The following is a 23,331-nucleotide window of genomic DNA, read 5'->3' as shown; positions in this document are numbered from 1 at the left end:
GCTTCTCCAAACGCGCTATCTATCATCCGCCACAATAGATAGCGCTTGTTTAAAAAGACGCTATCTATAGCCAACCACCAATAGATAGCGCTTATTGAAAGAAGCGCTATCTATTTGTGGGCGGCAATAGATAGCACTTCTTTAAATAAGCGCTATCTATTGGTTCAAATGTTTTTAAAAAATAATTAATTTTACAATAAAATATAAAATATTGGTTCTATTATGCACAAATCCACACTATATATTGATTCTATTATATACAAAAAGATATATAATATTGAGAAAAATATGACAAATGTCTCAAAAAGAATATTCATTAATATAAATAAAAATTATTGGTACACTAATATTTCAAAATTTAATCGTTAAGTCGTTTAGTATGTGTCACGACATAACATTGTTTTATAATATAATATATACAACCATAGCATATATATCATATCAGTACTTATAAGCATATACATCACTCTAACATAACCTATAAGCATGTACTAATTACATGTAAACACCAATTTTCTCTAACTTTAATGATTTGACTTTCATGATATTGTTGACATCTGCAACTAGAAAAATACTGCAAGAAAAAAAAATAATATAGAATTAGTTAATTAAATATTGCTACAAATTAATTATGACGATAAAGATAACTTACATCAGTTGGAATTGTTCCTCCTTCACAGTATGTAATAATTTCCTTCATATATTGACACACATAGTACCCACAATCATTGCCGTTGGGTTGTCTTGGGCACTAGAATTCCAAAATTAAAAAACATTTTTATAATTTGAACATAAAAAGAAACAAAAATCTAGTATACTCCAAACAGATTCAGTGCATGATAACAAATAACTATATACCATATACAAGTTTAAACTCTTAATAATAAGTTGTGGTTTCATAACATCTATATGCCCCTTCAACCAGTTTCACAATAATACATGTTATTTAACTAACCATTACCATGCAACAACGAAATAAGTCTTTAACCATTCAAGAATACAAGTTATTCACCTAACTAGTATAATACAAGCAGCCATAACGTGAACTAAAGGTCACATAAGGTTATTCAACAATTTAATTATCACAATCAAGACTATACTACACAAAACAGACTAGAGTAATGTACCTTAATTGTTGTCCACTTGATATTGTTTGACTTAGACTTTGAAACCATGTTTCCGGTTTGAGCTCGATAGGTTTGTATAACCCTAGTGAATAAATAAAATTAAAGCATGTATAAGTAAAAACAATACAACTAAAAGTATACAAATATGTCAGTTAAAAGTATACAACACGTATATTCTTACATGTCAAACAATTTCTTCAAATCTTGCCTCATATTAATGTCTACCGCCATTGGGTCAAGATAATGAATTATCTCTAATTTAAGATTGATTCCCAGCAACACCCAATGTTGGCTACAATTTTAAATGAATAAACAAAATTAGAATTCGTACATCTAACTTTGAAAATAATACATTGTTGATAAAGTTGTAAAGTAAAGTATTACCCGGTATTAATAGGTGCAAGAACAAACTTATCAATCACCCAATTATCAAGAAAAAGAGTAACTATTTTTTGCATTCTGTCTTTCATTGGTAGCTCATGTGTTGTGATTTGGGGTGATAAAAAAAAGAATGCCTTATCATTTGGCTTAACAAAATTTTGATATAGGTACCTTATAAAAGAAAAATATAAGAATGTATTAGCAATATGATAAGGTGTCAATCTAATAATGAATTTAATGATAAAATGTATAAAATGCTTTACCCTATATATATAGAAATTGTAGTTGCACCTAGCCATGCATAGTTAGTAACTTCTTCAATAATTTCTGCATTAACGATTTCTTTATGATTTTGTAGTCCAAATATGTTTTTGTCCATTTGTATTGGAGGAAGTGACTCTGATGGCTTTAGTTTCATGTATGAAGAGAGACAATTGCACCATTCAGAAAGATTTGGATGAAACAGTTTACGAGGAGTATGTTGAATGGTCATTTTCCCTTGACATTTCTTTTTAGGTGCGACACATTCATTTGTATTATTCATCTTTTTCTTTATAGGTTGAGTAGAATCCTAAAACATCATCAATTAAACAAGTTAGGTAATAGATAAAATATGTTCATAAATATGAATGAATACAATTGTATAAACATACCTCATCACTAATCTGTATGAAATTCATTGGCCATGCCACAAATGTACCTATTGCTTGTCCTATTGTCATCATGTCATCATCATCAATTGGTATAGGCAAGGATACATTTGGCTCCAAAGCAATATCTATACTAACTTTGACATGTCCCTTAGGTAGAGGTCTACCATGTAGTGTATCACTTTTAAAATTATGCAATTTTCCATGGGCAACCAAGCAAAGTGATGGTGATAATGTAAACAATTTACAACTTGAGACCCCCTACGTTATAAAACGTAATTGTAAGACAATCTTCAATGTGACTAAATATGAAGACCTATGAAAGTAATGTAGATAAGTTAGTTACCTCGGGAAAACTATTTGATGACAATGTGCAACTCCCTTGGCCACTATCAATATTAGCTTCTTCCGTAGTATTTGGTGTGCCAATTTTTCGAAGCGAAATCAACTCATTTTCCATTCGTGCCATTCTTTCCGACATGTCTTTCACTTGAGCAGTTAATTTATCATGCTCATGGTACGTAGGACGCTTTTTGGACGGAAAATAATCTCTATGACCGACTCCAAATCCCATTCCCCTAACACGACCTGGATACTCTGGGAGACATAAAGCTTGACTCAGAATGTTGGAGTGATCATTACTCATCTCTTCTGAATTAGTTTGTGAGAGTTGAACCTAAACAAGAACCAAACATATCACATTTAATCTCATTTCACACACAAAAATATAATATGAAAACATATTACTTACACATTTCTCCCAAACTTGCTGAGTTTCTTCGTTTTCAATTACCCCTCTTTTGTTCACACGACCACGCTTCCACAATTCTTGACGGGGAATGTTATTAACATTCGATCCCAATTCCTTTATCTAATTATTGTAAAAAAGATCAAATTAGTTAGAAAATTGTAATAACTGAAAACTGGTGATGCATGTACATTTTGAAGAAGCATATAATGGAGGGTCCACCACTTTCAGATGCGTCCAGAGATGCTATCACGGGATGCATTCAAATTGGAGCATCTGGAAGCAGCTTGGGAAGTGCAATATCTTCGTCCAGCAGTAGCTTGGGAGGCATTTTACATTGAATTTTTGTGCTTGGAATGCTGATTGTAGAAGCACATTTTTTTTGCCACATTCCACTTAAAGAAACTCACGGCCATGGGAGAGAATTCCAAAATGAATGCAAAATTTTATTCAATATGGGAAGTGGTATGCACACGGCCCCTTTCTTATCTTGTCATTGATTGAAGGAAATTATACAATAAGCTAAAGGAGACAATACATGGGGCCACTTGGTTGGAAATGCACGTCCACACGCATTCCTAAATGCTTAGCACGGCTATGGAATTTATGTTGGCAAACATATGACAAAAGTGGGGTTGCATTCCTAAATACTATTCTCAATTTGAAAAGTTGGTAAAAGGTGCCACCACTTATGAAAGGTTAAGTTTATTTTGACAAACTTGGAGTGCAGATTTTGTTTTTAACTCTACATGCTCTTCCACTCATTTGGCTTTGCATATTCAAAAGAAGCTCATGGACCACTCATTTTTGGAAATATCATGGTTGGAAAATAGCAAAGCTCACGGCCCTTTCCATGTCAAAAACATCCAGCAGCTTGGAGTGGAACGTGAATATTGGCTGGAAGTTTGAAGAAATGAGTTTGAAGAAGAAGACGTGTTGGAGCAGCTGCAACGAGTGAAGGGGAGGTTACGGACGTGTGAGCTGGAATGGTATTAAAGAAGAAGACAAGGTTAGTTGGTAAAATGGAGGGCCCTCACTTTTTTTTCCCACGTCCAAGGAGTACAATTTGCTGATGAAGGAATTAATGCAAAAAGACAAAATGAATAACGTAAAAGTCTCGAAAGCTGGAAGCCACTTGTCCAAAAATTTAGGCTATAAGAGGAAGAAGCCAACAGCAAGAGAGAGGGGGGGTGCCGTGAAGGGCTGCTGTGGGGAATAAGCTGGACATTTTCCAGCAAGGGAGAAATCCAGCAGCTGACAGTAGAGGGGCTGGACAGCAGTACAGAGATGGAAGGCTACGGTTGAACAGTGTTCATATTAGGTTCCAATTTTCATTTTCTTTGCTGTAATAAATTCTTGAGCAATTTAATTTCAATTTAAAGTTTGGTTTAATTTACTGTTTATGAAATTTAAATTATGTTTTACTGTTTCTGTTTTACTGCTGTAATTTAATTTATGCTGTATTTTAATTTCTGTATTACATTTTTATGCAATTTAATTTCTGCTGCTGTTTATCTTTTGCATGTTGATTAATTCTGTTCTCTGTATTTTACTGCAGTAATTTTGAATTTGTTTTTACTGTTTTCTAAATTTACTGTTTTCTGCATTTGCTGTTTTCTGTATTTTTTTTTTCTGTATTTTGCTGTTACTGTTTTTCTGATTTTGTAATTCTGTAATTGCTGTTTTTACTGTTATTATTTACTGCATGTAATTTCATTTTTTTTTTTGTATTTAATGTTTAACTGTTTTTACTGTTTTCTGTTAACATTACTTAATATGACCTGGGCATGTGTGTTATATCCAAACATGTACGACATTCATCCGACCAGAAAAAAAGGCAGATAAACTCATAAAACCAATCACATTTAGTTTCTTCTAGTTATCCTTTATCTACACGAGATAATCAAACTGTAGATAAGGAATTGACTAATTTTCAAATCATACTTTTAAAAATGATGACTCACTCTGTAAATATCAAATAAACAAGAAGACATTGTAATCTACTATAATTCTCTCCTAAAGTCAAAATACACATATACAAACATATTTAAACCAAAGATATGGGACCATACAAAGTCAAACAGTTTTAATGATCCAATGTGGTATGCAATTGATTCAACCTAATTTTTTATAACAGCCAAGAAAGTACGTTCACAATTCAATCAGATAATTTGAAATGATAAACTGACTTACCATATCTTGTTCTATGCGGGCATACCCCTTACGAGAGCCCCTATAAGGGTACTTGGAGTTTGATGCCCTTTCCTTATTTTGTATGCTTTTTTCCTAAAAAGAAATATAGTAAAAAAATCATATGCTCAAGAATTAAGGGATAAATATATTATATATAGATAGTATACATTACCTTGAAAGTTTTATCCATACGTTTTACAATAAACTGTCTCCAAATGTCCTCACTAATAATGGATGCATACTTCGCAGGAGGTTGATTAGAAGGATTATCTAAATAATCTCCATTCTCATCCTTTAGATATTTATGGGCCAAGGAAGTCCTAAAACTCCTAAGCAACAACCCTGCCTTCCTTAATACAAACGTCTTGCGACATGTATCTACATTGAAAGTTAGCTGTCCAAAAAAATACTTAGAAAAAAACAGTTTTGAAATCATAACACATACATTTAAAATAAGTAGTAAACATTACTTGTATATTATTCCAAATGATCTCTTTATAGGCATCCAAACTTGAATCTTTCCAATCATCATAAGTTATAGGCACATTTGCTCGAACAATGGATCCAAGATAACTGATGAACTTTGTGCCACCGGGTTCAATGGGTTGACCTTTTGCATTCCATGAAACCTAATATTATGAATAAGTACTGAACAATAATTAGGAAAGTAACATATCTAATATACCAAAAAATATACAATGTCCATTACCTCTAATTTTTTTCCCTCACTTCTAGCTTGAACGATCTTCTTCATAATCACTATACCTTTCTTCCCTTTAGCTTTGTTGGGAGAAGGAATATCATCTTCAGTAAGAGTTGTCATTTACCTATAATAAAAGTGATTCAAATAAAAAAAAGGGATAACATCAGTAAAAAAAGGGATAAAAATAAGAATAAAAATTTATAAATCCAACCTTTTCTTCTTTGATTTGAAGTTTAAAGACTTAGGTTTCTTATGGACATAAAATGATGGATTTATCCAAATTCCGTCATCATGATCATCTCTCCTATACAAGATATCATCTGCTATTGGATCATCATCATATGATATTTGATACAAAGGATCATCTTCAATATTTTTATATTCATCTTCTATATCATCACTGGAAGGATCGTTTATTTTATTGGTCAACAACACAATTGACCAATTGGGATCAACCGGATCAATGACATAAAAGATTTGTTGAGCTTGTGATGCTAAAATAAATGGCTCATCTTTGTACCCCACTTTATTAAAATTCACTTGCATAAATCCTGTTTCATCTTGTCGAACTCCATTATTGTTATCAACCCACTTGCAACCAAATATGGGTACCCGAAATGTGGTGTAATCCAACTCCCATATATGTTCAATTACCCCAAAATACGACATATTTGCATATATAGGACTTCTATCTTGAGCACTTGAGATGTGCATAGATTCAGCCACCAAAGTTACACCACTATTTTGCATAGTACTTTGATCATCTCGGTCTTTAGTGTAAAATGTGCACCCATTAATCATATAACCAGTGTAAGAAAAGACTTGAAAATTTGGACCATTGGCTAACCATTTCAATCTGTCAGAAATTAAAGAGGATTTCACATTTAACTCTTCAAAAATGTGACTTTTTAGCCATTGTATAAAAGTTGCATTGTGTTCTCTACATATCCAATTGTCAGTCCTAGTTGGATTTAATTTTGTAATCATGTCTTTGTGTCTCTCAACATATGGCTCAACTTCATCGTCATTGTGTAGGATATACAATTGAGCTTGCTCCCAATCTTTCCTGGTTATAGTCACTATGGTATTTCCAGAAATCCCTTCTCCTATGGTTCTCGCTAAGTGTCGAGAATTTGGAAGTCCTATTGATTCAACATCAGAGAGGTAATCAGTACAAAATTCAATAGCTTCTTCAAGTATATATCGTTCCACTATACATCCTTCTGGTCGACTTCTATTTTTCACATAGCCCTTTAATATCTTCATATACCGCTCCATTGGATACATCCATCTCATATAGGCCGGTCCACAATATTGTGTCTCCTTAACTAAGTGAATGCTAACATGCACCATTATGTCAAAGAAAGAAGGGGGAAAATACATTTCAAGCTCACACAAAGTTACAATAATTTCTCTTTCTAGTGCTTGCAATTTTCCAGTGTCAATCACTTTGCTACATATGGCTCTAAAGAAATAGCATAGTTTAGTTATGGTCCATCTTACCTTTTTAGGCAAAATGGAACGTAAGCCTATCGGTAACAAATGCTCCATCACAACATGACAGTCATGAGACTTTAACCCTATTAGTTTTAAATCTTTCATAGATACTAAGTTCCTAATGTTTGATGAATACCCTTCTGGAACTTTAACTCCTTGTAGAAACTTACAAAACACAATTTTTTCCTTTCTAGATAGAGTATGAGCTGCTGGAGGTAGATATTGACGTTTACCTTTCTTTATTGGTGCCAATTCTGTTCGAATTCCCATTTGAACTAAGTCTAGCCTTGCATTGATGCCATCCTTAGACTTTCCAGGAACATTCAACAACGTACCTATGACACTATCAAATACATTTTTTTCGATATGCATGACATCAAGGAAATGTCTAACGTACAAGGACTTCCAATATGGCAAATCAAAAAATATTGACTTTTTCTTCCACCCACTTGTGACTAGATCTCTTGCAAAAGGCTTACCAAATTTGTTGTTTATATCCTTTACTTTTTCAAAAACTTTATCACCATACAACAGTTCTGGAGCTCTACGTTCTTCTGTTGTCCCATTAAATGCTTTTCTCCATCCTCGATAACGGTGCTTTGAAGGTAAGAATCTACGATGCCCAAGAAAAACATTTTTCTTACCATGTTCCAATCGCACCCAATCTGTATTATCTTCACATATAGGGCATGCACACTTCCCTTTGATACTATATCCAGATAGATTACCATATGCTGGAAAATCATTAATTGTGCCAAACAGCATTGCCCTTAGTAGGAAACTTTCTTTTGTATACGCATCATACACCTCTACACCTTCGTTCCACATATCCTTCAAGTCTTCAATAAGAGGTGCCAAGTATATGTCTATGTCATTCCCTGGTTGTTTTGGACCTGGAATTAGCATGGATAACATCATGAACTTCCTTTTCATGCATAGCCATGGAGGTAGGTTATATATAATCATAACCACAGGCCACGTGCTATGCGAGTTGCTTTGCATACCATGCGGATTTATTCCATCAGTAGACAAAGCAAGACGTAGGTTTCGTGGTTCTTTCCCAAAATTAGGGTAATCATGGTCAACTTTTGTCCATTGAGGAGAATCTGCAGGGTGTCGAAGCTTTCCATCACGTATTCTTTCATCTACATGCCATCTTAAGTTCTTTGCATCTTGTTCATTACGATACATGCGCCTAAATCTTGGTATTATAGGAAAATACCATACCACTTTGCTCGGCACTAAATTTTTCTTATAGCGCGATGTCATACATTTAGGACATTTATCCAATGGGGCATATTCATTTCGAAAAAGAATGCAATCATTTGGACAAGCATGAATCTTCTCGTAGCTCATCCCAATAGAGCTTAACATTTTTCTAGCGTCATACATTCGACTAGGAAGCACATTATCTTGTGGTAGCATATTTTTTATAAGTGATAATAATTCAGTAAAGCTAGTATCAGACCATCCATTTCGTGCTTTCAAATTGAATAATTTCAAGACTGCTGATAGTCTTGTGAAACTAGTACAACCATTATACAATGGTGTCTTTGCATCCATTGTCAACCTATCAAACATCTGAGGACAATCTCGCATATCCTCTTCAATAATATTTACAATATCTTCAACTTCATCTAACTCATAAGTTGTGTCAGTCTCTTTCGGTGTAGAACTTGTATTATGATGAAAATCATTATTTATATGATTTTTTCTATTTTCACCATGTTTGGTCCAGCATGAATAACTTTTATCAATTCCATTGCATATTAAATGCTCTTCTAACTCATCTGCGTTCACTACCTTTAAATGACAACACTGTAAGCAAGGACAAATGATTCTACTAGGGTTTTTTGCATGCTCAACTGCAAATCTACAAAACTCTTTCACCCCATCCTCATATTCTTTTGATAATCGACTAGCAAACATCCATTTTCGGTCCATATTTTATTAATCTATCAAGATTAGTGAATATAGTATTAGCAATATATACAAACTAACATTATTTGTAATATCATACAAATAAAATAATATTCATACTACCTCAACTTTGAACACACCATTAATCACTCCATTTATGACAATCTTACCATCTATATTATGCAACATGAAGTGGTTTTATGTTTATTTCATTATAATAAATACAAAGGCATAACACTTAAATTAGTGATGAATCAATATTTTCTTCACTTCATTTAGTTTATTGTGCTAGAATTAATCAGGGAATTGTGCTTAATTGTCCAATATTTTCCCATTTGTCTTAATTGTGCTTAATTCGATCAGAAATTCTTATTTTAATTAATTTGAATTATCTGAGTTAATTATTTGCATTAATAATTGCAGGGAAATTTTGGAAATGCAAATTGGAACATTTGGAAGAATATTCATTTGTACACTGTGTTATTTAATTGGAAGAAGCTATGCGGCATCGATTTATTTTGTGTGTTGAATTGAATAATAAAAAAAAATGATTTGGTTCATAAGCTTTAGGAGGTTTCGGTCATCACTACAAAGTCCAGGAACAGCTGAAGCAGCATGATTGTGTGTCACAACCTTAGAGCAGCCGAGAAGTGAGTTTGGCACCATAACAATTCAATTCTTTTATAAGAAAGGAGAAATCAATTAGAATTGAGAAAGAACTGCACGGTAGAAATCCAAAGCATCAACATATGGACAAAAGTGGGGCTGCCATTAAAAGAGGAGAATATTATTCTTCAATTGAAAAGCATGGCAAAAGAGATAATGGAGGGGACCACATTGAAGCAAGAAAACTCACGGTTTTTACATCCACCGTGGAATGGTTTTATTCTTTCTTTTAAATTGCTCATGCATGTACACAAGGCCCCATATGCATAAATCTTTTGGCAATCAACATGGAATAAAAATGAGGGCCACCTCCTAAGAAAGTTCACGGCTTATTAAGAAGCTTGGGATGCAGATTTTTTGCTCTTCCATTCCACAATGCACTCACGGTCCAGCAGCTTCAAGCCAAGCAAAATGGAAGAAAGCAAGCTAGTTCACGGTATTGGAGGTGCAGCAAAAAGCTAGGAAGAGTTTCAACATCCAAAACTTGGAAGCTGCAAAGAGAAGAGAAGGAGGCCGTGAGGTGAGATGGTCCAGCAGCCGTGAGCAAAGGAGCTGGAATGAGGACGTGTTGAAGCAGCCATGGAAGAGAAGAATTGATCCATTGTCTTGGTCTTGAAGAAGGAGAGCTTAGCTATCTTCACGGATGATGGCAGAGAATCTTGGGGTTGTAAGTATAGTTACCAAAAGATCTAGAATGTTAGTGTTGCTTTTCACTACACACCATGATTTAAGGGTCCTATAATGAAGATTGGACGTCATAACATCACATTTTCATTGCTCTACCATAGTTGTAAATCAGAGAACACCAAAGTGTTATTCTTCTCAGTAAAATAGGTTTGGATTTGTTGAAATTGATCTCAAATTCAAGTTTGACAAGTAGAAAAGCAAAACTAAGATAAATGTTATTAAATATGATTAAGCAATTTTTAATAAAAATTAATTATTAACAAAACTGATCAGTGTTTTTTCATGCTGGGTAACTGGTTTGTTTGTTTTAAAGTTTAAGAAATAAAGAACTTTACACACTTATCAAGGCAAAAACACTTTCTCCATTCCAATTTGCAGGAAGGTGAAAATTCGTTCCTTTTTGTTTAACTAACATGAGGTTTACATTCTAAAAGCACACAACTCAACAAAACAATTCGTTAGAATTATTGCATGATCTCATATTCATGACTACTTTTCAAAGGGCTGTTTCTGTTGAATGAGAATATATCTCCCAAAAATGAAAATGCATGAATGATTATAAAAAAATAAAAATTGTTTTCTTACAAAAATGAAGATGTTCAGATTTTTGGCTATAAAATGAGACAAAATCCTTGAGGGAGGATGTTCAGATTTTTGGCTATAAAATGCAAGCAGCAGCAGAGAATGAAAGTCATTAGATTTGAGGAGTAGGAATTAGGAAGAGTTTTACGTTGGTTTTCATTTTTCCTCCTCCCCTTTGGGGAGGCTTTGGATTTGTTTTCTAGTTTTTAATTTCCAGTGTGTTTTTCAGTTGATTGTTGTTAAATTTTTATCTGTGAATTACCTTTGGTTTAAAATTCCATTTGCACGTTTAAATCTTTGATCAAATCTACTGGTGCACCCAAAAGAAAACAATCTAAAACAGGACTGACTATCACATGAATCAGTTTCAACATGCTTCCTAAATTAATCCACATGTGTATTAAAAGTAACCCCTTCAACCTTTATACTTTCAATATACCAGTAACAGAGAAAATTGCATACCAACAAATATAATTAAAAGGAACAAGTGATAATCATGTAGCAAGAATCCAATCATACACAAAATAGGATGGGTTATGCTTGTTGACCTGTTGGGTTTGGCATTGTTTTGCTAACCCTGTTACCTGTTGGGACTCAATGATTCAAAACACACATTCTAGAATTAAAGAAAATCTTGTCATATTGAAATGAAAGTGGAGTTTATTCTGATAACCTATGCTAACATCATCTTAGGCTTTTTGTAACTTATTTTATTTACATTTTCTCATCCAATTATTATGTTCAAAATTTTAAGTTCATGTTAAATCAAGTATAGCTAGTTTTCTTTTCTTTCATTACTGGAGCCAATCTTACATTACCGGAGCCAATGGTTTGCTTTTTTACAGGCAGCAGCAAAGATTATGACAATGAAAAAGAAGGTGACTGCTACCGTAATAGAACCCTTTGGCCATTAAATGGTTCTTTTTTCTCGATTCATCAGTTTGTGTTTTATTATGTTTATATGCTAACAACAATGTCTATGTAAATACTAGATAATATGATATCATAGTTTCTGTTACTTTTGCAGGGAAGGATAGTCAACATTACATCCGTTATTGGTCAGGTTGGCAATGTTGGACAAGCTAACTATAGTGCTGCAAAGGCAGGGGTAATTGGCCTCACAAAAAGTGCTGCCAGGGAATATGCTAGCAGAAACATCACTGTAAAATCTTTGAGCCTGATAGTCAAAAGGCAGGTTTTTATTATTGGTTGACAGGGTTAATTACAACTCAGCATTTCATAACAGGTTAATGCACTAGCCCCTGGATTTATTGCATCTGATATGACTGCCATGCTACGACCAGACATGGAGAAAAAAAGATTAGAGTTAATCCCCTTAGGTGAGTGACTGAAATACTTTTAACTCTGAAACTCTTTAACCATATCTTTAAATAATTGAAGATTTGCATGTTGCTAATAGCTATTGGTCTTTTACCTCGGATTCAGGAAGATTTGGTCAACCAGAAGAAGTTGCTGGACTTGTGGAATTTTTGGCCCTTAATCCTTCTGCTAATTACATCACTGGACAGGTCATTTATTAATTTCCCTATTAATATTGGTTTTCTAAATATAGAACTAACTATTGAGTTCTATCATATTAAACTATCCATATCTTATTTGTTATTAAAGAAAATCTTGTCATATTGAAATGAAAGTGGAGTTTATTCTGATAACCTATGCTAACATCATCTTAGGCTTTTTGTAACTTATTTTATTTACATTTTCTCATCCAATTATTATGTTTTGCGTTTATGTAAACCATAATTTCCACGTAACAGGTGTTCACCATTGATGGAGGTATGGCAATGTAAATCTCAGGAATCTGTTTCCGAATATAGCAATTTGAACTTCTTTACATCACAGTTCATCGCACTTGAATATGCAGATCCTGATGATCAGACTTGGTTCACTCACAGGTCTAACTATCGAATCTATTTTTTCTTGGATTGAACTCCTTCATAACTATTTTGAAGAGTTTTTGCAGCAACCCTTAACTATAATGCAACCCATATACAGCAACCCTTAACTATAATGCAACATATATGCCAAAACAACCTTTACCTACCTTTGCTCCAAAATCATTGCAAGTAGAAATTTGAAACACAGACTAAACTCAATTTCAATCAAGGTTAAAATTTCTATTCAATCGGAATATACCAAAGAGCCAAACGACAACATTGGGCTCAATACATTGTTATCATTCTGCTATTTTTTTATGTCCATCCCCTTTAAAACGAAAATAGGGCAAAAAAGAACCGAAATAGAGAAGAGGAAGAGGGAACATGATACCTGAACCGTTAGCCTTGAACCGTTAGCCTTGAAACGAAGGAGCCCTACAGCTTGAGGCAACGCGCACTTATGAAAACAACAACTGAAACGAAGGAGCAAAGACGCCACACGCAGATGAAAAGGGCAGAGGATGTAAGCTGAAAAGTAACCAGAAACGAAACAAAGAAGAAAAGGACGAAGAAGGAACGTGATACCTAAAACGACAACCCTACAGCTTGGGAGACCTTGCACTGATGTAAAACGAAGGAAACACGCACTAATGAAAGCATACGCAGATGAAAACGTCTAAGCAGAGAGAAACGCGAATATCGTCTAAGCAGAAACGAATAAGGTCGAAGGAGAAGCGCGAACTGAAATTGTTTTAATAATCATAGATATCGCTTAATATAAAACGCATTATCTATTGTGTTCCATACAGAGCGCTAATTTAAAGGGCGTTATTTATTTGCTCTTTCATAGATAACGCTCCTTTAAATACGCGCTATTTATTGATATATTTTAAATTATAGAATTAAAAAATAATATTAAAAATTTATAGATAGCGTATTTTTAAAAAAGAGTTATCTATTTTCCCAGTTATAGACAGTGTTTTTTTAAATAAGCGCTATCTATTGGTTCTCCAAATTCATAGATAGCGCTTATTTCAAAAAGCGCTATCTATTTGGCGCTATCTATTTGCATTTTTGTAGTAGTGAATAGCTATTTTGACCTAATAGACAGTTACAGACACATCTACATCCCCAAGTATACCATCTATTATATCTTCAAGTTTGTTCTCTTAGATGAAAACACAAGTTTTTATCCCCAACATAGCTTTTCACTTGATTTATGTTTCGGGTATGAGTTGAAGTCCCTTACTCAAAGCACTCCCAGTTGTCTTATAGACCGGATGGGCTCTCTAGTGGTCCTCCATATCCTCCAAGTTACGTTCGCTCTCCCTTCTTCTTGTCGAAGTTGTGCGGAAGAGTACTTGTCAAAGACACTCCGACATTCAAGTCAGTAATATAACCGACCGGTTATCACAACAAAGTGATGCATATAATGCGCATAATCCTCTAAAGTCATACATGAGATCTTTATTTATACTAGTTGTAATGGGATTTTACCTTTCACTGGTCTAATGACGGCCCAATCATAACTTAATCTGCATTAGGATTTTAATGAGTTATTATTGTTTATAATCTAACCATGTGGTCGACCTGGGTGGTCAGCTTGGGTGGTCGACCTAGTGGTCACCCTAGGTGGTCGGTCGGCCTGGGTGGTTGGCCTGAGTGGTCAGCCACTCGGTCTGGTGGTCAGCCTGGGTGGTCGGTTGGCCTGGGTCAGCCTGGGTGGTCGGTCGGCCTGGTAGTTCCTTTGCTAACCGTACAATACAATTTACAACAGCAAAAAAACCATACATGTACTGAGAAGTAGGGATGTCCACTCTTGCTCACTTGTTGGTTCATCATAGATGGAGTTAAATATGAATCAGTTCAATCTAGTTCTCTTTTTGGTAAGTCAAAAATTTTATAACCTGACTCAACCCACCAAAAGTTGGTTTTTATTAGGTGGATTGACTCACTTAAAAATGTTTTGTTCTTCTAATTTATTTTATATATTTATCATAGTACAATCAAAGTATATTGACTAAACTCATCTTTTATAACACTTTCAACCTGATTCAAAATCATTTAACCCGTAGGTTAAGTAATTCGTGTTCATTTTGACTCATTTAAAAAACTTATTTTTTTCCAATTCAAATCGGCTTGAGTCCGGTGAACCGGGTTGCTCACAAGTTTGAAACCACTTTTACATCTTTAGGCATATATGTCTTACAAAATATAATTTAATATTAACTAATTTGTAACGGTTTGAAGTGGCAATATCATGCAAATGATGTACTTAGTTAAATACTCACCATTTTATCATCATTATTCCTACAGGCTATTCCAATTGCACCTTGTGCAACAGCTGGAAGCATATCATCAATTGATAGGATTGAAGTCACATTTTCTGTCATGTTTAATCGTTTGAGACCAGCTAATGCTAATAGGGTAGCTTGGACAACACCCTCACTGAGTTTTCTCAGTCTTGTTTGGACATTGCCTCGGAAATTTTCCTCCACCTGAGATTAAAATTACAGGTTAAGTAGAAATCATTAAGAATCATTCAGTGGTCTAGAAAACTAAATTGTCACTAATTAAGTGCCTGAAGAACAATTAAATGCACAAGACAGAAAAAGGAAATGTTGAGGAAACACAACAACAATCAATCAGAAGGAGATCATATATGATGCAAGACTGATAATAAGAACACAAAGATATCAAACTTCATCTTAAAACCAAATTGTATTAAGGGAAGTTTCCCATTAGACGTATATATCTCACTCCAAGCAAAGCAGGCGATATGGGACTTTCCAATATTCTCCGTTGAATACCATGTCATATTTAATCTTAAAACTAACTGACATTAAGTGAAGTTGCGCAACAGATATATAAGTCTCACTCTAAGAACTGAGATAGACATAGATGATGTTCATTATCTTAGAGTAACTAATGTCTTCTGAATCAAACATTCACGTTGGCTATTGCTTTACTCTTGTTGCTCCTACCATGCCGCTGAAGGTAAGAAAGGTATACTAACCAAGTGGTTAATCAAATATTCGTATATGATTGTAGTAAATATTATTTTACCATGATTGAAGCTACATATGATAAAAGACTACTGATATGAATAAATGCCAGTCCCTGATTCATGTCTTCATAAATCCATTGATAACATTTGGTAAACATATTAAAAGAGGATGGAAGAACGTGAGCTTCTGCGTTTGGTGTACTTTAAGAATAGAACAAAATGGGATAGTATGTTTAAAAACTGTAACACTCTTAAAATAAGAGATTAATTTTAAGCATAAATAGCATACAGAATCCCCAATTGACAGCAATTTGTCTAAATAACAATTGGTTGTAATAAAAATACCAGCCACCCCTACCCCAGATAAAAATTTGGATGCCTCCCATTGCTGACCTTTGAGAAAAACTAGTATAGAACTAACTTATAAGAAAAGAGAGTTTCTATAAACTGAAAGTGATGTTGCATTAATTTTTTTGAAGTACATGTGGTATTTATACAGAAACATTAGCTCTTTTGCAAGTACTGGTCAGGTACAACAAATGCTGACTGACAAAGGCACCTATAACTGTGAGGGTAGACTAAGTGCTTACAACAAGAAGACTAGAATAGCCTATACTCTATCAATCTCAAACATATAACGTACTTAAGTCAACAAACAAATTCTCCACATCTAAAAGCTATCTCTCAGGACACAGGAAAATAGCAATGATAATGAACAATCACCACAAAACAGGGATGAAGCCCTTTGGTTCAGAATTTGGACAAAGACCTATTAAAATCGGTTTTAGGCTGATTAATGGAAATAGATAATCTAAATAGATTTTTGTTAGGAATCCAAGTATGAGTCTAAGTTCTATATTGGATAGAAATGAGAAAGAAGAGCACATTATAAAAATAAAAAACACATTGCTTTAAAGTTTTTGGTAGAGAGTGGTGTCAATCTCTTATATGGTTGGACTCATATCTTAATATTACAGGAAAAGATAAAATGCTTATATCTCTAGATAAAATTCTTAAATCCATTTTCCAGCATTTTATATCTTAACAAATCCATAGAGATATAGGTTGTTTATTCAATCTGCTACCTTACTGACTATAAATAGGAAGATAGTCCAAAGGCCCGGACACTTGAACTCTCTAGCTTGAAGTCACCCTAACTTTGAACGGGAACAGTCCTAAACCCTAACTTTGTTCTTTGGTTTAGCATAACCCTAACTGTACCTATTTTCTCTCTAGGAAAAGGCATTAGAAGTCATAATTATATCCAGGCTTCTAGGATAATTATGAGAAAAATAAAAGATAATGTCAAGAAGAGAACTGAGTTTAACATTGATGAAGTATTATATAGTGGAAAGATCATGACAATAATAATGATACAAACTCACATTCAGAGAAGGATATCTGTGGAGTATTTGTGACTTCCGTCTGAGTGAAGCAGTACCAACAATACTTCCAGAGGGTAGGTCAGCCAGTGAAGCTGCACTCAAGGATATAAATGCATCTCTAACATCCTCACGTGGAAGGTTACATGGTAGAATTGTTTTATCAGGTAAGTAAGTAGGAACATCTTTCATTGAATGAACAGCAATGTCAATGTCACCATTTATGAGTGCCTCATCTATTTCTTTTGTGAAAAGGCCCTTCCCACCGATGTCTGCAAGTGGTTGTGACAGTATTTTATCACCAGTTGTTTTTATTATTACAATCTGAATGGCTCCTTCTTCTGCTAGCTCTGGATGCGACGCCATGAGCTTGTCTCTGGTCTCGAATGCTTGAGCCAGAGCTAGTGGACTGCTCTAAATATCACAAAAAGTATAAATAAACCCAAATAAACAATGGAATCCAAGACCATTTGCAAAACCAGTCATGGAAGCTAGTAATAATCAGGTAAAAAATTATAAGAAATTCATTGCAGTAGAAGACAAAGATGAGATTGTCATTCTTTCAAATAGCTTAAATTCACTTCAACCTCAGGAGTTTAAATGGGTATGATGAAGTAAACTTAAATCTACCAAGATGATTGCAATTTACAAGCATTTCAACTTCTATTTCAATAAACCTTCTTCAGATGTTTCTGCTTTGATCACATCAAACAAAAAACACAAGCGGGCAACATAACAAATAATCGTTTGACAATCTCGATGAACTACATTTTTCTGCAAAAAAGTAAAACCCTTTTGTTTTGACAATCAAATTTCAAGTAAAAACACAGGAATTGTCATCATTTCTGTCATAATACTACTGGCATTTGAACTAGTTGTCCTTTCCGAAAATTCTGAATTGAATATTTTCACATTCCAGTTAACTTATCATATAGAGAAGCCCCATTACAATAAATGCTCATAATTGAAAGCATAGTTATGAAGGGAAGAGTAGAGTACCTTCCTCTGGTGCCAATTCTTAGGAGAGCAACCTTAGTCTGTGAAGTTTGTTGCTCAATGGCAAGAGAAGCCCTGATGCTGCCATATTTGGAAAACTGTGAAGTTCTGATTTTGAAAGATGGGAACACCACAGCAGAGCAAAGGGTCTCCATTTCGCAATTTCAATTGCCACTTCACTTTGATAGATAGCTAAATAGATAGATAGCATAATGTATGAATATGAGTAATATGAACAAAAACTATGTGATTTGATCCATTAGATAAACAAAGAGATATGATATGGTCCTACCCTAACCAATGCAAGTAGTTCACTATGTGTTCCTCTAAAGTAAAGGATAAGTGGAATGAAACATTCAATTTCTTCCTATTATATGTAAGACCTTGGAAATTTAACACCGTAAACCACCTGTCAAATCAAAATTAATGCACTAAAACCCTGCTCAGACCATTAAAAGCCCACTCACTAACTCTGACGCGCAACTGCCAAGTGTCAAAATGGAACATTCTGAATTCAGTAGTGGAAGACAGGTGTCCGTATGAGAGAATGCGTCCGTTTGACCTTGGGGAGAAAACTGATTTTTCTGAAAACCTTCTTCCCACTCTCTGCATGCACCCTTCTTCCTCTAAAAAAACTGACTTTTCATTTTCTCCAGCTTCTCTCTAGAAAGTCTCCATCTTCTCTCTACCGTAACTCATTTTCCTTTTCTCCGATCAACTTTCAGAGACCGTAAAAGAGATCTCGGCGTCCTAAGCTTTCCATTAAACCGAACAAGTTCACGTTTGAAGCTGGTAAGTTTCTTCCCTTAGTCGTTCGTTCTTAGGTTTCATGCAAAACCAAGTTATGGTTGCATGCAGGGATGTAGTCTAAGTACTTCGATTTTCTTGTGGTTAGATTTGATTTGGAAGAGTTAAGTGACCATTGAGGGTAGAAAAACGTTAGTTGGGACGAGCCACAAATCTTGCGTTTAGGACAAGTTGCTCACAAATCCAGGTAAGGGAAGCTTATCTAATTTAATTGATATTATTATGTTGTTTCCCTGTATGAACGTTCGTTTGTTTGAGTGAATGAATATGATGCATGCTGGTTGATATGTATGATGATGTTGATATGTATAAATGCGAATATGAGTTATCACTTCGAATTATGAAATTAATGTGGATTCTATAAAGTATGTAAATTGATATTTGATATGAAGTTATAAGATACAAACTGATATGTTGAAAACTTAAGTTGAAAATAGTTGAAAATTTGAATATGAACTTCTCACTATGATATTGAACGTTCGTCATCGAACGGTCCTCTACCGTTCGGTTTTCTAGTAAACTGTTTAAAATGGAATTCTTTCATTTGGAGAGAACTCTGGTCGAGAACGAGCGTCCTTATGTGAAATACTATGTTTGAGCGTTCGGCTCAGCCTAGTAGTATCTGGATATCTGAAATAAAGTAATATATATTTATACCTTGTACTTTAAAATTTAGTAGCGCTCGGTCTTACACCTAGCGTTCGTATTAAGTAGTGCTCGGTCTTAAACCAAGCGCTCATACTATTGTATAATCAATCTTGATAAATTAGTGTTCGTCCAACTGTAGTAATACTTTCTTTTACCATGTTCGGTCATTTACTGGCATTGGATTTCCGTATGTGAACTATTCTAAATATGGTCCTTAACATTTTAAATATTCTTCTTGCATTGGATCCGGTCTAAGGCCTCCATACTTGATTTATTTCTTAAGTATTGGTTTGAACTCAAGAGAATCAGTTCATTCAACTGACTCACGTGGTAAATACCGTTCATCACATATTGCACTATTTTACTCGGTTCATTTCGTAAATTCCAAAAGTAACCCTCTTAGTTTTATTCTGTTCTGAACGGGAGAATCATTGAACTCTTTCTTATCGTTCGTCCTCGTTTTGAAGAGGGCTGAACGTTCGTTATTTTATGTCCTGGTAACTAATGATGAAATTGATAATGAAGTGGAAAATTATAAAGGATGAACAGTATGTGAGAGGAATGAACGGTTTTGGATTTTGAACGAGCGTTCCAGGGAGGAACGACTCATGCATTGAATATTGGAATTTTGTAAAGTATGATTGTGGTTATGCTAATGCTGGCAGTTCATCCTGATGTTCCGTGAGTACTCGTCCTCACGTAGAGGGGGTAGGTCATGTGTGGGAACGGCAAGAGGTCCTAGTCCTTAGGGGTACTTTGGATAGGGCTAACCTCGAGTGGCAGCTGTTGAGTGTATCCCAGTTACTACATCACTCGGGTGCAAGAACGCCTGTAGCTACACAGATTCATATAGTCCGGACGGTCTGTCTAGTAATAGATTTCGTATGATGTTATATGTTGAACTATATGCTTGTGTGGATTGGAATGTTTATTTTATATGTTGATGTATGAATTAAATTACATAAGCTTACCCTTTCGTTTTTCCTTTGTGTTGTCTCTCGTCCCTGTACGTCCGTCCTGTCATTGCGATGATCATCCGCGTGGATGTGAGCAGAAGGTGAGGCTACTTTGGAGGACGTTATTGAAGAGGAGAACTTAGTCGACGTGGAAGTGAAAGCCGAGCCCTAGAGCGCCCGTTTATTTTAGAGAATAGTTGTTTTAGTTTTGACGTTCGGTTGTTTGATTTTGTAAAACCGTTCGTTCTGAACTTTCGATACTTCTGTATTATGTATTTAGTTCTGTACTTTAAGCCGTTCGACTTTTGAACCTTAATTTTAGTGTAAGACTGCATTATTTAACTGTTTAATGTAATTAATTCTATTATATGGTGATTACTGTATTTTGGATCACTACTGGAAAAGCGCGATTTACCGACGGCATATTACCGAAGGCTTTGAAGCCCTCGCTATTGAGATGATTACCGAAGGCTTTTAAGCCGTCGGCAACGTTCTCGCGCTAATTTAAGTCTGGATTTTGGTTCCCCAATTTCATTTTCTTCATGCTTCTCGCTTTCCCCAAATTTTCCAATTTCCCTCCCCCTTTGTTCTCTTCTCTGAAGTTTCCCCTTTCCCTTCCCTATTCTGTTGGTGCCCTCCATTGTGCCCTCCAATATTGAGCGATTCTGGGATAAGTGAGGGTTGGTTGATTGACAATGGTTTGGGGATTCTTTGGCTGGGATTGAAGACGACGGTTTGGGGGTTCTATGCCTAGGTTCGCTGAGGCCAGTTTGGTGGTTCTGCGGTTTGGTTGGTTGACGCCGATTTGGGGGTTTTGCGGCTGGGTTCGTTGACCCAGGTTTCGGGGTTCGTGGGAGATGTCCGGAATGCGGCGGCAACGAGAGTCTCACTGTCTAGTGAAGGCTGGTAGATCTGGAGCGAATAGCATTGCGATGGTGATAGACAGAGGCAGCTAGCACTGCGAAGTCGGGTTCTTTTTCGTTCATGTGAATGACCCATTTGTTGGTTTTCACTTGGGGTGAGACAAAGGTTTGTTTTTTCGTCTTGGGGTTCTTTTTCATTATAACCCCTTTGTGAATCTTGAAGCTTTCTGCATGGGTGTGTATGGAGTCTGAATAAATTTGTGATGACGGGTCAAAGTGTTTTTTTGTTGTTTTGGTTTTTGGTTTAGGGTTTGTGATTTTGATTTGAGTTTTGGATTGTATTTCTTTGGCAGTGGAATTTTGGATTTTGTATTAATGGGTTCTGATATTTGCGTCGTTAATGGTTCGTGCACTCATGAATGGAGAAAGGGGTGGCTTCTGCGATCTGGTGGATTCGCCCAACTGTGCTGCAAGTGCGGGTAAATTTGAGTCCTTTTCCTTTGAATTTCATCTATTCGTCAATTATGGGAGGAGTGGATGATGCAAGGGTAGTTTTGGGGATACGATTTTGGGACTCGTTCTTGTTGATGTTGTTTTTAAAATCGGATACGTTTTTTGGCTTTTGATTTTGGTGTAATTAGTTTCATGAGGGTTGCAGCTGTATTTGTGAGGCTTGGTTTGGTCATTTTTTTCCCTTCCCCGGGATTTTCTGGTTTTAAGTGTGTCTGTTTAATATCAAGGAACTATCGCATTGATTTGAATAAGAATCACATTAAGTGCTCAATTCAGAGAAGAGTATTTATGCCATGCAATGCTTTTTACTTTTCTGATGACAATATGAAGTTGTTGCTGATTAAGGGCGGGGATCAATGCTGCTAATTTGGGAAATATTTCTAGAGAATGACTTGGTGAGGGTGTTCTGGTCATAATGATTGTGAAATAAAATTTCTTAATTGTTATAGTAAAAATTAGATTTGTATTTTTTATTTCATAATATATATTTTGTTGACTAATGTTGGCTTATATCTGTAATGCTAGATTTATGGAGGAGTGGAAGGGTGACATCCATGAGCCATTGTAAGTGTCATAATGTGGGGATTGTATAAATGGCAATGTGGCGAATATATTGTTTTTTCCTTAATGTGGATGCAGTAAATGCACGATCGGTTCATTTTCAATATTTTAGTTTAGTTCTACTATTCTAACCAAAGTTTTAAGTCGTGGTTTCCTTGCAATCCTTGACATTGCGAGAAACTGCAGGTATATATGGCTGATATGGCAGCTATGGTTGCAGACTGTTTTTAAAACCAGGATTCCAGCATAACTTTTTAAGTTGGTGATTGTTGTCATGTGTTACTGGTTATTGTAAATAAAAACATTTATTTTATCCCTGATAATGATAAGGAAATTTTAGTTCATGTGATACAAGTACTTATGTATATGTATCTAGCTGAGTCTATTTAGTTTTTAAATAAATGTCACTTACAGTTATTTTTTCTGTTAGATGGTTTCATAAAATTGTACCAGGTTGCACTAATTCTAGTGCCATGTTTCTTGTTTATCTTGGAAAGTTACTTTTTCTTGTTATACCGAAACATCTTGCTCCTTGATAGTGTAGGG

At 35.0% G+C, this 23,331-nt stretch overlaps 3 protein-coding genes, 2 long non-coding RNA genes and 1 pseudogene across 5 annotated transcripts; 3 read left to right on the top strand and 3 right to left on the bottom strand.

The window, feature by feature from the left end:
- Positions 1–300: 300 nt before the first annotated feature.
- Positions 301–3,490, bottom strand: LOC148200875 (uncharacterized). Its single transcript, XM_088113334.1, has 10 exons — positions 3,129–3,490; positions 2,910–3,029; positions 2,505–2,834; positions 2,162–2,419; positions 1,772–2,079; positions 1,512–1,679; positions 1,309–1,419; positions 1,128–1,209; positions 653–751; positions 301–574 (listed from the first exon to the last, which is right to left on the bottom strand). The coding sequence occupies exons 3-10, from the start codon at positions 2,802–2,804 to the stop codon at positions 479–481; spliced, it is 1,422 nt and encodes a 473-aa protein (XP_087969460.1). The 5' UTR covers positions 2,805–2,834; positions 2,910–3,029; positions 3,129–3,490; the 3' UTR covers positions 301–478.
- Positions 3,491–3,504: 14 nt separating this feature from the next.
- Positions 3,505–10,736, top strand: LOC148200873 (uncharacterized). Its single transcript, XR_015785979.1, has 2 exons — positions 3,505–4,227; positions 9,643–10,736. It is a non-coding gene; the product is annotated as an uncharacterized LOC148200873 (long non-coding RNA).
- LOC148200874 (uncharacterized) lies at positions 6,001–9,205 on the bottom strand (annotated as a pseudogene).
- Positions 10,737–11,911: 1,175 nt separating the features above from the next.
- LOC148200872 (3-oxoacyl-[acyl-carrier-protein] reductase, chloroplastic-like) lies at positions 11,912–13,105 on the top strand. The gene is made up of 6 exons (XM_088113069.1): positions 11,912–11,923; positions 12,000–12,032; positions 12,182–12,316; positions 12,401–12,494; positions 12,601–12,683; positions 12,933–13,105. The coding sequence occupies exons 1-6, from the start codon at positions 11,912–11,914 to the stop codon at positions 12,963–12,965; spliced, it is 390 nt and encodes a 129-aa protein (XP_087969195.1). The 3' UTR covers positions 12,966–13,105.
- Positions 13,106–15,257: 2,152 nt separating this feature from the next.
- On the bottom strand, positions 15,258–18,752 carry LOC148200871 (porphobilinogen deaminase, chloroplastic-like). The gene is made up of 3 exons (XM_088113883.1): positions 18,441–18,752; positions 17,445–17,850; positions 15,258–15,550 (listed from the first exon to the last, which is right to left on the bottom strand). The coding sequence occupies exons 1-3, from the start codon at positions 18,590–18,592 to the stop codon at positions 15,332–15,334; spliced, it is 777 nt and encodes a 258-aa protein (XP_087970009.1). The 5' UTR covers positions 18,593–18,752; the 3' UTR covers positions 15,258–15,331.
- Positions 18,753–21,383: 2,631 nt separating this feature from the next.
- LOC148200870 (uncharacterized) lies at positions 21,384–23,129 on the top strand. The gene is made up of 3 exons (XR_015786353.1): positions 21,384–21,877; positions 22,065–22,190; positions 22,750–23,129. It is a non-coding gene; the product is annotated as an uncharacterized LOC148200870 (long non-coding RNA).
- The last annotated feature ends 202 nt before the right edge of the window (positions 23,130–23,331 follow it).

This window comes from Vigna umbellata, chromosome 4 (assembly GCF_029865625.1).
Source record: "Vigna umbellata cultivar VRB3 chromosome 4, Vumbellata_1.0, whole genome shotgun sequence".
Classification (NCBI taxonomy): Eukaryota; Viridiplantae; Streptophyta; class Magnoliopsida; order Fabales; family Fabaceae; genus Vigna; species Vigna umbellata.
The sequence above is the reverse complement of the archived record's forward strand: the minus strand, read 5'-3'. Positions and strand labels throughout refer to the sequence as shown.

Bases quoted from the DNA above. Each gene is read 5' to 3' on its own strand.
- LOC148200875 (XM_088113334.1), bottom strand. From the start codon at position 2,804: ATGAGTAATGATCACTCCAACATTCTGAGTCAAGCTTTATGTCTCCCA. The intron at 2,080-2,161 runs GTATGTTTATAC...ATGATGTTTTAG, and splicing joins TCATACAGATTAGTGATGAG to GATTCTACTCAACCTATAAA. The intron at 1,420-1,511 runs GTAATACTTTAC...TTAAAATTGTAG, and splicing joins CTTGCACCTATTAATACCGG to CCAACATTGGGTGTTGCTGG.
- LOC148200872 (XM_088113069.1), top strand. The intron at 12,033-12,181 runs GTGACTGCTACC...TTACTTTTGCAG, and splicing joins TTATGACAATGAAAAAGAAG to GGAAGGATAGTCAACATTAC. The intron at 12,684-12,932 runs GTCATTTATTAA...TCCACGTAACAG, and splicing joins CTAATTACATCACTGGACAG to GTGTTCACCATTGATGGAGG.
- LOC148200871 (XM_088113883.1), bottom strand. From the start codon at position 18,592: ATGGAGACCCTTTGCTCTGCTGTGGTGTTCCCATCTTTCAAAATCAGA. The intron at 17,851-18,440 runs GTACTCTACTCT...TATTTAGAGCAG, and splicing joins AGAATTGGCACCAGAGGAAG to TCCACTAGCTCTGGCTCAAG. The intron at 15,551-17,444 runs GTGAGTTTGTAT...TTTTAATCTCAG, and splicing joins ACAGATATCCTTCTCTGAAT to GTGGAGGAAAATTTCCGAGG.